Raw genomic sequence first — 14,348 nt, 5'->3', positions numbered from 1 at the left:
GGCTGCATTCTGAATTAATTGTAGTTTCCGGGTCACCTTCAAAGGTAGCCCCACAAAGAGCGCATTGCAGTAGTCCAAGCGAGAGATAACCAGAGCATGCGCCACTCTGGCCAGACAGTCTGCGGGCAGGGAGGGTCTCATCCTGGAGCTGGTAGACAGCTGCCCTGGACACAGAATTGACCTGCGCCTCCATGGACAGCTGTGAGTCCAAAATGACTCCCAGGCTGCGCACCTGGTCCTTCGGGGGCACAGTTGCCCCATTCAGGACCAGGAAATCCTCCACACCTGCCCACCCTCTGTCCCCCAAGAAGAGTACTTCTGTCTTGTCAGGATTCAACCTCAATCCATTAACCGCCATCCATCCTCCAACTGCCTCCAGACACTCAAACAGGACCTTCACTGCCTTCACTGGTTCCGATTTAAAAGAGAGGTAGAGCTGTGTACCATCTGCATATTGATGGAAACCCAGCCCAAACCCCCTGATGATCTCTCCCAGCGGCTTCAAGGGAAGCCATAGTCCCACTCTATTCTGCCTTGGTCAGACCCCACCTGGAAAACTGTGTCTGATTCCGGGCACCCCGGTTTAAAAAGGATATTGACAAGCTGGAAGGTGTGCAGAGAAAACGGCGTCCAAGACTGGTCTGGAAACCAAGCCTTTTGAGAGGGTGGGGCATGTTAAGCCTGGGAAATGGGAGATATGATAGCCCTATCGGAAGGGCTGTCACATGGAGGACGGATTCCTGCGTTGCTGCAGAGGGTTCCTTCCAACTTTACGGTGCTACGATTTGGAAGGCAGGCTGCTAATTGTAGGTTTTTTCTCTCTCCCCTTTTCTCCTGCAGTCTGCGCCGCCCAGTTCCAGATGAGCCATACCACGCCTGGACACGGATGTCTGGGCCGTCTCTCCACGCTAGCTCGCCCCCCCCCTGCTCGTGTGGGGTGGGGGGGTTGCTATGGTCTGCCCTCCGCCCTCTCCCTCCAATAGCAGCTGAGCCTCTGATCTCCACCCGCCCTTCTCAACTCAAACCTGCCCTGAGCCGGGGGGGCAGGTAGCAGAAGCGTCGTGACCTGGGGCGTACTCCTGACGGACCCCTTTTTTTAATTTATTCTTCAGAACGAACCTTTTCTCGTTTTTGGGTTTTTTTTTCCTGGGTGGTGCTGATTTTGTATTAAAAAAGCAGGGGGAAAAACCCTGAACTTTAAAAAAAAATCAAAAAAATTCAAAGAGCAAACGGAATGGAGCAGCGAAATCGACGGCGAACATGGCGAAATTCCACTGTGCCTCTGGATTCGTCCTGCATGGACAAGAATTGGGGTGCGGTGGTTTCGGGGAGCTTCTATGAACAGATCGAGAGGGGTGTGTGAAAGCGTTCCCTTCTTCTCAAGAGCATTAATTTCCGTCTCTCTCGCCGGGGTGGAATGCCAGCGAGCGGAAAATGAGAGAGAGAAAGAGAGACTGCTGTCTAAATTTGGGGGTGCCTGGTTTTGTTTTGGTTTTTTTTTCCTTTCCTTTCGATTACGTTTTTCTTGGCAGAAATTTAAAGGGAAAAAAAAGAGAGTTTGGGAAACGGAAGCAAGCAAAAAAAAATGAAAAAGAAAAATTAATACGGGTTTCTTAACACAGAACTTTTATGGGTTCAGTTCTCTCTGGGTGAACTTCTCATCGGGATATGGTGGGGCGGGGGGGGGGGAGAGTGTACATTGATTTATATATATTGGAGGGGGGGAGCCGGGGAGGGTTGGCGAATTTTTTCCCGCGTGTGGTTTTTAATTATTCTGATGGACATTTTGATTTCTTACATCCTTTTATATATATTATATATATATATATATAAATATAAGAAGGGGGGAAAAAATTCCTGGTTTGTATTAGAAACTGCTTTTAAAAAACAAAATACAGAAAACGAAACAAAAAAAATAAAAATAAAAAATATACGAGTTTTTTTGCGCGAGGAGCAAGCGGGACGGAGGAAGTCCTCGTGCGAAAGGAGATTGGGATATGGTGGAAACAATAACCCCGTGCGGAGGGAGTGGTGCTCGCCCCAAATCAGACACACGGGTAGATGGGAGATTTTTTTTTCCTTTTTCACGAAAGGGGAGGGGGGGAGCTGATTTCTCCCCCTCCTCCTCCCCCTATCCCTAGGTGTTGCCATTGCCCCAGCCCCCAATTCCCTATGCCATTTTTGTGGGGGGCAGGGGGTGGGGTGCGGTTGGCAATCTAACAAGGACCCCTTAACTCTGCCCTCTGCCTGCCTAGCTATGGCTGACCCTTAACTCTGACCCTTAACGCCTCCTCTTCAGCTGATAAAATCCGTTTAACCTTAACTCAAGATATATAAATATATATATATATTCCTTGGCTGAATTCATTCCCCCCCCTTCCTCTTCCTCCTCCAATTCTCTGCCCTTTTGACTCTACAGTTACAACTCCCAGATCCATTTGAAAAAGAAGAAGACAGAAACGTCTCAGATTTGGGGTCATTTTTCTTTCTTTTTTTTTAAAAAAATAATAATAATTGTACCTCCATGCCTCAAAAAATTGTTTTGCAGTTTGTAAATGTTCTTTCTCTTTCTCTCTTTTTTAATTTATACGTCTCTCCTTTTTTTTTTTTTTTTTTTTTTGGTAATGATCTCTCTATTTATTGGTCCTCTTTTGGGGTTTGATCCAGCCTCTTTTTTATTTTTAACTTTTTACAATGTTGTTGTACCTGTTTCTTTTTTAAAAAAGAAAAAAAGTGTCTCCTTTTGTTGTTCCAGGTTTTTTTTTGTTTGGCTCCTTTCTGGAATTTTTTATTGAATTACTTAACATGTTCTTTCAGATATATTTTTTCTGTCGATGTTTTTTCCTTGACATGGTGCTCTGTTTTCTCATGGGGGTGGGGTGGGGGGGTGGGGTTTGGATTGGGGAAACAAAAGCCTGATCCTGGTTCATCTGTTGATTCCCCTTCCCTTTTTTTTTTTTTTAATGGAAGAATCTCACCCCACCCTACAGAAGGAAGGAAACCTCTTCCTTCCTTCTGAAAAAAACCTGCACTTTTTTTAGTTCCAGATTTCCCCCCACCCCACCCTCACCAATCACTCACACACTGAAAAAAAGCAGATGAACAATCTTGCTTCTCTGAGAAAACTCACTCTCACATAAATTGATTCTTATCGTACTGTAGGGGGACAAGGAGAAAGCAAATCTTATTTTGTAAATGTAAAATAAATAAATAATTAAATTAACTCACAGAGATAAAAAAGAAACCAGCCGCCTTTTGTCTTCCTTCATTTCTCCAACCTGGATATACGAAAAGCTTTCATCTGGTGTGCTCAATACATCAAATCTCTTGCCCAGTCATTAAAACAAGCCTCTCTCTCTTCCCCCCCCCCATTGTTTGGGGAAGGGCAGAATGTTTTTTTACTAGGAAAGGTACGCGATATAAAGCCGTCGTTCTTGTCCCAGTTAAGCTGCGGGAACTCGCTTCCGTGGGAAGCAATGAGGGCCACAGACTTGGAGGGATTTAAAAGCTAATTGGACAAATTGGCGGAGGAGAGGGCTATCGATGGCTACTGGCCGTTATGGCTACACTCTGCATCCTCAATTGGTGGACATTGTTTTTTCCCAATACGGCTCCTGCGGCAAACCAATGATGCCCCCTCGCTCTGAGCACCAAGGTACCACCAACCAGCATCCCAGTGAACCTTCTCCTGCAAAAGCCCCTCTTGAGACAAACAGGAAGGCCACAGCTCTTGCACAGCGCCTGCTTGTTTTGAAGGTGCTTGTGCAGGAGATGGACCTCCCATCCCTGGGTCAAATGCGCCTTTTCTTGGCACCCCAGTGCAACCTCGTGGTACCACCGTCTCCGGTGTGTTTATGTGCACCAAATCTTTCCCCCCCTTTTACAAGCATGGTCTGGGACTTAGCAGGCATGGACCACGAAGGGGGAGGCATATATGGGGGTGGGTGGGTCTCTGGAAAGAGAAACATCCCAGGAATTTGAGCCCAGGGAGACCCTTCCCCCCCCACCCTCTGGGAATGGTGCAACAAGCCAAGCATCTCTTGGTTGGACCAGTTTGGGAGGTGGTGTGTTTGATGGGCACTTGCGCTCTGTGTGTGTGTGTGTGTGTGTGTGTGTGTGTGTGTGTGTGTGTGTGTTGTGTGTCTGCATTCCTACATTATCCAGGAGAGGTGGAGGCCTGCCCGGCAGCTGAAAGGGGGTGGAGATGGATGGGGAAGCCTATAAAGGATGCGAGATAATTTGTTGAGCCAAGCAGCGAGGCAGGAGCGTCTCTGCTCGGAACAGCGTTGTTGCAAGAGTTAGGGACCAGCAGCCTGAGATGATGGGCCTGGACACTCGCTCGCAGAAAGCCGTGTCGGGGTCCCTGGAACACGAGAGTGGGGCGGGGGTCTCCCCGCTGCCGCCCCCTCCCTACGGTGGGGAAGGGGCCTTGGAGCTGCGAGGGTCTCTGGACTGTTGGGCGTGTGCCGTGCTGGTCACAGTCCAGAACTTGCTCATCGGGGGCCTCAACGTCCTCTTCGTGGGGGTCATATTTGGGCTGATCCTGCTCCCGGCGGGGGTGCTGCTGGGGTTCGGGTTCCTGTGCCATTCCAAGGTAGGTGGTCCTCGTTTTACTACAGCACCCCTCCCTCCCACCGATATCCCACAGAATCAGGACCAGGCAGATGAGCGGGGAGCTGTGGGTCAGAAATGAGGACGCTGCCAGGACTGAACTGGGGTGTAAACTATGTAAACCCTCCCAAATGCTCTTTGAAATAATAGCCTGACCCTTTTGATGCTTTGGGGGTGAGAGAATGAGGCGTTGCGTAGTAGATGTGGGGGCTTTTTTTGCCAGGGTTGGGGTGAAGGCCAGTGTGGACAGATATGCCTTTCTCAGGGCTCAATTTGGGTTGTAGTTTATTCCAGAGCATATTTTTCAATGGGCAAGCCCAGCCGTGGAGCATTGGGCTGGGGGGGGGACAGGACTTACGCACTCTGCACAAGCTCAGAGGTACTCTTCCTCGCACACATCCAAAACAACCCCCAACCAGCCCTAGGGGAGAGAGACTTCCAGGCCAGATATGTAATCTTTTGGCCAATTTGTTCTTAATTCCACCCCAAACTTAAAAGTTTCGGAGCATGGGCTTAATTGCAAAGGTTTGTAGTTTTCCGCCGTGTTTCCAGCTCCTGGGCTTGTGAAATCCTGGCAAAATGTTCTCGGCGTGACCTCGGGCGGAAAAAGCAACACTTTTTGCATCTCCAAAGCGAGTTTGCCGCATCCTGAATACTCTTTCCTTCCCTCCTCCCTGCAGTAGGAATTGTGCTAAAACTGAACAGGGGCTTGACCTTCTTTATCCTGGCTAAGAATTATTTTTCAAGAAAGGCTCCATCCAAACGCTGATAGACCCACTGTCCTCGCTGGCTGGAGCTGATGGGAGGTGGAGCCCAGCAGTCTGGGGGGCTCCCGATCCCCCCACTTCTGCTCTGCCTACTTCCAGAGTTGGCAGTCAACTCTTCTCCCCATTTTGCTTCAGTTATCTTCCCCAGCTTGCCACTGGCCCAAAGTCTGTTGGTATACTTCCTTCCTTACTCTAGATTTTGTGTTGCCGCAGGGACTCATTTTACAGATCGGGAATACTGAGGCTCGGGGAGAGAGGTGACTTGCCAGCAGTCACAGGCACAACCTTCTCCATGGAAGTCAGTGGGCCAGAGTGGCCAAGCTGAATTTAGGAACCGGTCTCTTATGGGGCAGAGATTCCCTCTTCCACTTCCAACCATCCCTGCTGGATGTCCATATTTTTACATTTGTAAGGTCTTTGCTGGCATCTTTTCTAGATTTCAGGAAAGGGGGGGGGGGAAGGCCTGGAATTTGGGCTGCCTTTCCAGAGGCAGGGACCAGGCTTCTTTCATCCGCCCCAGGACTGGCCTGGCAGATACAGGAGCTCTGGGGTGGTCTTCCCTAAGGGAGCATTTAAGGCGGGGGGAGCAACACTGGAATGCTTTCGGATTAAGCCTCTCGTGGTGGGCTTTGGGAGATTGCAGAGGGATATCCTCTTTCCAGTCTCCTGGAACGCGTCATGTGGCTCTGCTCACTTCCAGCGCTGCAGGATTTTTTTTAGTTTTGCCCTGGAGAAATGGCCTTTTTGCCCAAGATATGTGTGGCACATCTGAGATGCAGCAACGAACGCTCCTCGCTCACAACACACACGCACGCACACACACACACACACACACACACACACACACATCAAGGTGTTTCGTAGTCCCCAAAGCCGCCTTAGCTCCTTTGAGGCAGAAGGTCCAACAAAGACTTCTCCCTTGGGGGAAATCGTAAATTAAAAAACTTAACCATTTGCTGTGTGCACACACATTTAGAACACATTGCTATCATTTATTAAATTTGCTTCGTCGCTTTATCTTGCAACCCAAAGGGACTGGCAACAAAACAAACAATCCAACACACACACACACACACGGTTCCTGGGAACTTTAGTTTGCTAAGGGTGCTGGGAATCGAAGTTCTGCGAGAGGTAAAGTACAGTTCCCACGATTATTTGGATGGGGACAGCGTGCTAAGAGTGTGTTGGTAGCGTGATAACCCAGTTGCCTGAAGCGCTTGCCTTGCCCCCCCCCTCCAAATAGCAGAGCCAGGCCTACCTCAAATAGGGTGGCCTGCCCAAGTTAAACCTGAGCAGGCGGGCGGGCGGGGGCTGCGCTGGTTCTCGAGTGCCTACAACACCAGCACAACAACCATCTTAGGGTGACCACCGCAGAGGATGCTGGCTTCCTGCTCCCAGACTTTTGTAATTCACATTCAGCAAAAGGAGGTGGTAGCAGAGTGGGACTGTACCACTTGAGCTGGCAAGGGGGTGGGGTCATGTACCAGCTTAAAACATGGGTAGGTAAACTAAGGCCCAGGAGCCAGATCCGGCCCAATTGCCTTCTAAATCCGGCCCATAGACGGTCTGGGAATCAGTGCGTTTTTACATGAGTAGAATGTGCCCTTTTATATAAAATGCATCTCTGGGTTATTTGTGGGGCCTGCCTGGTGTTTTTACATGAGTAGATGTCTGCTTTTATTTAAAATGCATCCCTGGGTTATTTGTGGGGCACAGGAATTCGTTCATTATTATTTTTTCCCAAAATATAGTCCGTCCCCCCACAAGGTCTGAGGGACAGTGGACCGGCCCCCTGCTGAAAAAGTTTGCTGACCCCTGGCTTAAAAGTTCCTTCATGGGGGGTTGGGGGAGAGAGGAAACTCAAGTAAAACTCCCCCCCCCCATTAAAAACATCTAGCACCTCGGTGTAAAAAGGATCTCAGCCAGCCATGCTTAGCTCGTTTTCGGCTTGAAAAGCGTTTTTATAAATTCGATTACTTCGCTTGCCCCCTGAGGTGGTACAGCCCAACCACTGCCACCTCGGGACTCTACCACCTCGCTCTGCTGCCCGCCTCGGCCGGGAGGTGCTTGCATGGCTAAACTGGCCCACACAGGGAGCTGAGTGTGACCAGGAAGCAGTCTAACCCTCCAGCTGGTGCGATATTTCAGGTACAGCAGCTTGTAAACATGGGCGATGGAGGTGAGCTCAGCAATCACACAAACACACCCCAAAGTGAAAGAAGTGATCAATAGGGAGGGAGGAGAGGATTCAGTGGGGCTCTGGGTCCAGACTTCCCACTCTGTTTGCCATGACAAAAACCAGATGCCAGGGTCAGGGCCTTTGATAACCTTGTGGGGGACGAGATGCACATTCCAGGCATGGATGTGTGGGTCTCTGTTGCCCACCCTGAAATTTGGGGAGGAGCTGGTTGTTCAGAAAGAAGCCAGCTCCCTTTCCCTCGTCTCTGCCCCCTCGCCACCCTTCTCCAGGCTTCTTGGGGGGATCTGGTTGGCCACTGTGAGATCAGGACGCTGGACGAGACGGGCCTTTGGCCTGATCCTGCAAACGTGGGCAGTGTGGGTTGGCGTGAACAGTGGCCCTCCCAGCTTGTTCATGCAAGGTCTTCGTTTTATGACGCCCCTTTCACCCCTTTCCTCCAGCCTTATCTGGCTTTTACGGCCAGATTGGGAAGAGATGCCCCCTTTTACTTGCGCCACAGCATCCTTGGTTGGCAACTGATCTGCGTTACAGAGCTTTGTGACCATGAAGGAACCGCCTTCATCAAGCATGTCCACACGCTGGACCGCAGGACGGAGAGAATGCTCTTGTTTTCAGGTCCTGTCGAAGTTTTGCCACAAGCATCCGGTCAGCCGCTGTGAGAACAGGCTGCTGACCCATAGCTGTCAACTTACAGATTTGAAAATAAGGGACCAGCAGCCTCGAAAATAAGGGATCAGCAGCTAAAATAAGGGATTTTGCTATTGTAAAGAGTTACATGCATTGGTAGGATTGACAGATGCTGTCAATCCAGCATGAGGTGGTTTCGGCGCCGCGGCGGCCGCTGAAGCTCCGCCCTTCTGCGTCCCTCCCCATCCCCTCCTCTTCCTCCTCCCTCAGGCTGCCTCCTCAGCTGCCACCACCGCTGCCACCTCTGGGCTCGCGGGCGGCGTGGGCAAGAGTCTCTCCCCCCCCCCGGGCAGGGAAGGGCTGATGGAACTCCTTGCGCCAGGACAATGGCGCCAGTGCGCGCTCTCGTGCGTGTGGAGGAGGATCCTGAGCCGCTGCTTCCCTCCTGAGCCAGGCGAGCATGAAACCCGGGAAATTTAAGGGACATCATCAATAAGGGACAGCAGCGGGACATGGCGCTGGGATAAGGGAGTTTCCTGCCAAATAAGGGACGGTTGACAGCTATGTGCTGACCAGATGGGCCAGAGGCCTGATTCAGCAAGCTTCTTCTGATGGCCTTTGACCCCTAACATGGCTTTCTCTCCCTCTCTCCCTGCAGTTCTTACACAGCCAGGAGCCCTACTGCACGGCCCACCTGAACGACGCCTCCTCCGTGGCGCTCCTGGTGGTGGGCTTCACCCTCCTGGTGCCCCTCCTGGTCTTGGCGCTGGCTGCCTACTGCCGCCTAGCCCGCAGGCTCCAGCTGGGCTACTGCCTCGTCCCCTACAGCAAGGCTGTCTACAAGAACCTGCCCGCGTCTCATTACCACAGCTCCGGGTGCTGCTGCAGCCAGGATTTCGAGCCAGTGGAGAAAGTCTGGGTTTGAGGAGGGAGGGGGGCGGTTTGGGACCGGGAGTGGGTGGGGTGGGGTGGGGTGGGGTGGGTGGGGAGGGCACAGAACACCAGCGGCAAGATCTGGACGCACAAGCTTGAGGGAACGCACTTGTCTCAGACCGGCAGCAAGAGTGGGATACGTCGCCGCAGTGAGATGTGCAATGGGGCGTCAGGCTCTCACAGAGCACAGGACTGTTGCAAAGGGAGAGGCGGAAAATCCCATCAGAGGCAAGGCTGTTGTTCCTGAATTGCAGCGGGATGTAGGGGACCCTTGCGGGTCCCTTTTCAACTCTGTGGTTCCGTGATTCTAAGGAAAGGGAGACGGCCAATTTCAGCATCAGTCCCAGTGTCTAGCCTTCATCAGAACATAAGCAGACCTCTGTAGGTGGGTCAGGCCCAAGGAAGTCCATCTCGTTCTCACAGCGGCCACCCAGATGCCAGTGAGAAGCCAGGAAGCAGGAGGTGAGCCCAACGGCAGCCGTCTCCCCGCTTGCCTCCAAAGAACGGAAACGACCCTGCACAGAAAAACTTTGGCTCATAAGGAAAGATGGACGCAGACCCTCATTTCCCAGCGGCTTCCAGTATTAAAAGCCCTAAACACACCCGCAGAGAATTTGTAATCTCTCCAGCTGCTGACGAGGAAAAACTGACAATTCACCCTGGAGGTGAAGGACTTTGCGACGGTGTGCTAGGGTGGAGTGGGGGTCCTCAGTCTCGCTTCTCCCCTCAGCTGCCCTTCAGTTCACACAAACAAGGCTGCTGGGGAGTTGAAGACCCATTACAGAGTTTCCTACAGAGCGGGAATTGCTCCACAAGCAAAACTTTGCATTAAAAAAAGTAAGGAATTAGCCCTTTCTATGTATGAAAGGGTTCTCCTACACAAAGGGGTGGGTGGGAAGAGGCAAGAATAGCTCTAGCAAGTAGTTTCTTTAACCCATGGAACTCTCTGCTACCTGGGACATGTCTGCCTTTGGATTTCTGTGGTTGGACAAAGGGGTGATGATGGAAGCCTGTATTTGTCCCCGGGGATAATTTTTGCAGCAGTATCAGGATACGAGTTCCAGAAAGGTTAGGGGTCCTACTGCCCTCTTCCTCGCACGCACACTAAGCCGCAGCCACCTTGAGCTCTTGCCAAGTTACATATAAGCTGTTCAAGCAACACATTTATCGCGGGCGGGAATTATTCGGACGAAACTCCTTTGTACAGTTTTGTCAATATGCAGACTACAACTTTGACACAAAGCTTTGAGTGGTTGCGTTTCTTCTTATGGCTGGGGTGGGCTCCAATTTTCCTTGAACTTGGATGGTGGGTGGGGCTGGGGACAAATTCACTGTGTGGAGGGGCTAGTCAACTCGTAGAAAATAACTTGTTCTGAAGGAGCTCGGGATATGGTCATATCCCCCCCCCCCATCTAACCAGGTTCATGATGTAGATTTAAGTACCGTAAGGATATTATTTGCACCTGAACTTCCTTGATGGCTAAATCTACATTCGTGCTTTCAGACATGGGGTTGTCAATTACAGTATTTTTTGCTCCATAAGGCGCACTGGACCATAAGGTGCACCTAGTTTTTAGGGGGGGGGGGAATCAAGAAAAATCAAGAGTCTTGCTCTCCCGGCTTCAGCAAAAGCAACCCGAAGCCTTCAGAGCGCAGCGCGAGTTCCTGCTGTGCTCCAAAGGCTTCAGGCGGCTATCCCTGAAGCCTGGAGAGCGAGAGGGGTCGGTGAGCACCGACCCCTCTCGCTCTCCAGGCTTCAGCAAAAGCAACGCGTAGCCTCTGGAGCGCAGAGGGAGCGCTCCCTCTGTGCTTTGGAGGCTTCGCGTTGCTATCGCTGAAGCCAAGGAGCCTGCATTCGCTCCATAAGCCGCACACACATTTCCCCTTAATTTTTGGAGGGGAAAAAGTGCGTCCTATAGAGCGAAAAATACGGTACTGGAAAGGACGAGCAGTTTGCATGAGCCGTTTTTCTTTCGGGGAAGTCACACCCAGTACACAAGGTGTAGAAGAGGCACTTGAACCGTATCATGGCAGAAACGGACCTTTGCATCACACTTGCATTTGCAGTGCCTTAAGTCACAGGCATAGCCAAGCGCCATTTTGCTCAGGGATCCCCCTCCTCACCAACAGAGCGGGAGAGAAACATCAGCCCTGTTCCCCTGCTTGCCCACTTTTTCCTTCTGGCAAATTGCGAATTGAAATGAGAGAACGCAGGCATCTTGGGGGACTTTTTAGTTTAGAGAAAAGATTTTCCCCCCACCCCCACCCTAGATGGCTTTGAAAGAGGATTGGGCAAATTTTTACACTGCCCCATGTCTTCTTCTTTGGCGATCCCTCGTAGCCAAGTAAGATTGTCTTCTATAAACACGGTTTTAACAATGAGTTCATAAGTGACTGTGGAAGCCAATTCTGGATCCACGTCCTTCCACAGTGGGGAAATTGGTTTCTGGGTGGGAGCTGATCACGGTGTGGATTTGCCAAGCGTGCCTTCCTCTTAGCATGTTTCTCCCTTGCGTCCTGAGTTTGAGTGTCTTCAAAGCCCACGACACCTTTGGTAAAGGCTGTTCTCCAACTGGAGCCCTCGCAGGCCAGTGTTTTCCAGTTGTCAGTGTTTCTACTACATTTTTAAAGATTTGCCTTGAGACAAGTCTTTAAACCTTTTTTGTTGACCACCTACATTACGCTTTCCATTTTTAAGTTCGGAATAGAGTACAGTGGTACCTCAGGTTAAGAACTTAATTCGTTCCGGAGATCCGTTCTTAACCTGAAGCACCACTTTAGCTAATGGGGCCTCCTGCTGCCACCGCCACACAATTTCTGTTCTCATCCTAAAGCAAAGTTCTTAACCCAAGGTACTATTTCTGGGTTAGTGGAGTCTGTAACCTGAAGCGTCTGTAACCCGAAGTACCACTGTAGCTGCTTTGGAAGACGACCATCAGGCATCCGCACAACATGACCAGTCCAACGAAGTTGATGTTGAAAAATCGTTGCTTCAACACTGGTGATCTTTGCTTCTTCCAGTACACTGATATTAGTTCGCCAGTCTTCCCAAGTGATGTGTAAATTTTTTCGGAGACACCGTTGATGGAATAATTCGAGGAGTTGGAGATGGCGTTTATAAGTGGTCCAAGGTTGGTAGTACAATAGCTTTGTAAACAAGCATTTTGGTTTCCCTCCGAATGTCCCGGCCCTCAAACGCTCTGCACTTCAGTCGGGAGAAAGCAGACTCCATCAAAAGACACCACTCTGTACCTAGCTTTGAACGGTGAGCTTTGGTGACAACAACCCCACCTCCCTAAAGGTAAATCCTGCAAGCCTGAAATCTACCCACCCTTTTCCTCCACCACTGCTGATATCCATAAGACGTGTCTGTTGTAGGGCTCCTGTTCCCATCATCAACCCTGACGGCTGGCCAGGCAGGCTTGGCCTGAGGGGATTTTGGAGTCCAGCAAGACCTGGATACCAGGTTCCCATTCTTGCTTTATTTATTGCATTTAGGGGAGGAGGTGTTAGGGGAGGAGTACCTCTGGCGGGGGACGCCTTGCTCCTTCTGGGGTGGTCTGTCCACCTCTGGTCCCCACCCTGCACTCAGCTCTTACCTGTGGCTCCTAGCAGCTGTCAGCGTGTGACAGTGGCCACACCCTGTGAACGGCTTCCACTGGCCGGCTAAACCAGATGAAGGGAACCAATGGGTCTCAAACCCTCGGGGAGCTTTGGACTTCCTCTGCATGTGAAGGCAGGCTCTGGGGGCTTCTGTGCCTGCTGCAGAGGGAAGTGAGGAGCAGATGGGGCTCATCTAGGAGGAGGAAAACTCTGATCCTAAACCTATGCTGCCTGTGGGATGGCAGCTGGATGCTGCCTTGCGCCCAAGGAAGTCCTTTCAGTGCTGCTGGTGAAGCAGTTTGGTCTCACCCCTGGTGGCGCACTCCATTCCCTCTCAAGGCAGACGGGTGCCAATGTTTACATTTGCATCAGGTCACCTAGGCCATTTCAGCAGGGATGGAATAACCGGTGGCACTCCGATGTCATTGAGACTCCATACACTTCGAGCCAGCAAGGCCAACAGTCAGGAAGGATGGGTGTTGCAGTCCTCACAAGATCCCTAGCTTCCTTCCATATAGAATGAAGGTTGAAATTGGGCTTTCCCACTCATGCCTGTTTTAACCCACGAGCATCCATTCCGTGGAGTTGAGACCAGGGTGGTGGACTTTGAATTATGGTAACCTGGGTTCAGCTGAGATGGTACCTCTGGGACAATTGTTTCCCCCCCAGCCTCCATGAAATGACAGTAATTGCAACTTATTGATGGATAATGGCTGCAAAAAGTGTTTGCTCGCGGAAAAGGCTGAACTGCAGCGGCTGCAGGAACACAGGCACACCCCTAGGACAGCGTAACCTTGGCCACAAACACCTTATTCTCTGCTGAAGCACCTGTGCCACGAGACAGAAAATCCAACAAGTGAAGCTTTCCCTGGCAGGGAGGGGAAACTGCCCTGGCTGAACTTCGGCCTGTTGTGCAGCTACCAGAGGGACATAGACAACCTGTGAAAAGGTTATCACTCTTGCCGTGGGGCTGGAGAGGGGAATATCCTGTTCCAGAACAGGATAAGGAAGAGTGGAGTCAGCCCCGGGCGCCAAGAGTCTCTTATGGAAACTCTGCGTTCTGGGGAGGAAGGAACCTCGGATAAGATAACGCGGCTGCTGGCGTGTACAAGCTCCCCATTGTGATGTGGGAGCAAAGAGGAGCCAAAGAAGACAAGACCCCGGTCTATCTATAGATACCGTTTCCTGCACTGCTTTGCAGCTGATGGAACAGCCGCACGGGTCAGCTTGGGAGCAAATCCTGCTGCTTCTTCCCAGGGAACTGGTGGCAAAGGCTTTCCCTATTAAAAAATGTCAGCCGCTGATGGCACCTTTTCAGATCCAGCTGGTAAATTAAACGCCCTTGTTGCCAGCAGGGCAGCAGAATGGGTTCTGCAGTGCACCCCACAAACGAAGGCAGTCTCGAGGACTGGACTCTACCTGCAGTGACGGCGCCATTCCTGTTTCCAGCCCTTGTGGTTTAAAAGAATATTGGCGGCATGTGGGGAATACATAAGAGAAATTTTCAGAAGCTGATGGCGGAGTTCAGTTGCCAAGGGCTAGTGGATTCAGTACTCTACCGCCCTGGCGTCTTCATCTAACAAAGGCAGAATCTTGCAAATAAGTCA

The 14,348-nt window shown here is 51.0% G+C and overlaps 2 protein-coding genes and 1 long non-coding RNA gene across 9 annotated transcripts in view; all 3 read left to right on the top strand.

Annotated features, from left to right (window-relative positions):
- The window catches only part of KDM6B (lysine demethylase 6B), a 93,964-nt gene extending 90,720 nt beyond the window's left edge, over window positions 1-3,244 (top strand). For all 7 annotated transcript variants that reach the window (XM_080979592.1, XM_080979597.1, XM_080979591.1 and 4 more), the window contains one exon: window positions 841-3,244. In XM_080979592.1, coding sequence (XP_080835718.1) covers window positions 841-864 — 24 coding nt within the window. In that variant the 3' untranslated portion in view covers window positions 865-3,244. The remainder of the gene's footprint in view (window positions 1-840) is intronic.
- A 917-nt stretch (window positions 3,245-4,161) lies between these two features.
- Window positions 4,162-9,161, top strand: TMEM88 (transmembrane protein 88). Its single transcript, XM_080980045.1, has 2 exons — window positions 4,162-4,594; window positions 8,864-9,161. Exons 1-2 carry the CDS (start codon window positions 4,319-4,321, stop codon window positions 9,128-9,130), a joined length of 543 nt encoding a protein of 180 aa, XP_080836171.1. The 5' UTR covers window positions 4,162-4,318; the 3' UTR covers window positions 9,131-9,161.
- Window positions 9,162-9,193: 32 nt separating this feature from the next.
- On the top strand, window positions 9,194-10,380 carry LOC308462404. The gene is made up of 2 exons (XR_013979119.1): window positions 9,194-9,478; window positions 9,750-10,380. It is a non-coding gene; the product is annotated as an uncharacterized lncRNA (long non-coding RNA).
- The last annotated feature ends 3,968 nt before the right edge of the window (window positions 10,381-14,348 follow it).

This window comes from Podarcis pityusensis (assembly GCF_964106645.2).
Source record: "Podarcis pityusensis genome assembly, chromosome: 13".
In the NCBI taxonomy this organism is placed as follows: domain Eukaryota; kingdom Metazoa; phylum Chordata; class Lepidosauria; order Squamata; family Lacertidae; genus Podarcis; species Podarcis pityusensis.
This window is presented reverse-complemented; position numbering and strand designations above follow the sequence as displayed.

Excerpts from the sequence above, each read along its gene's own strand:
- TMEM88 (XM_080980045.1), top strand. The coding sequence starts at position 4,319 with ATGATGGGCCTGGACACTCGCTCGCAGAAAGCCGTGTCGGGGTCCCTG. Across the intron at positions 4,595-8,863 it reads GGTTCCTGTGCCATTCCAAG|TTCTTACACAGCCAGGAGCC; the intron begins GTAGGTGGTCCT and ends CTCTCCCTGCAG.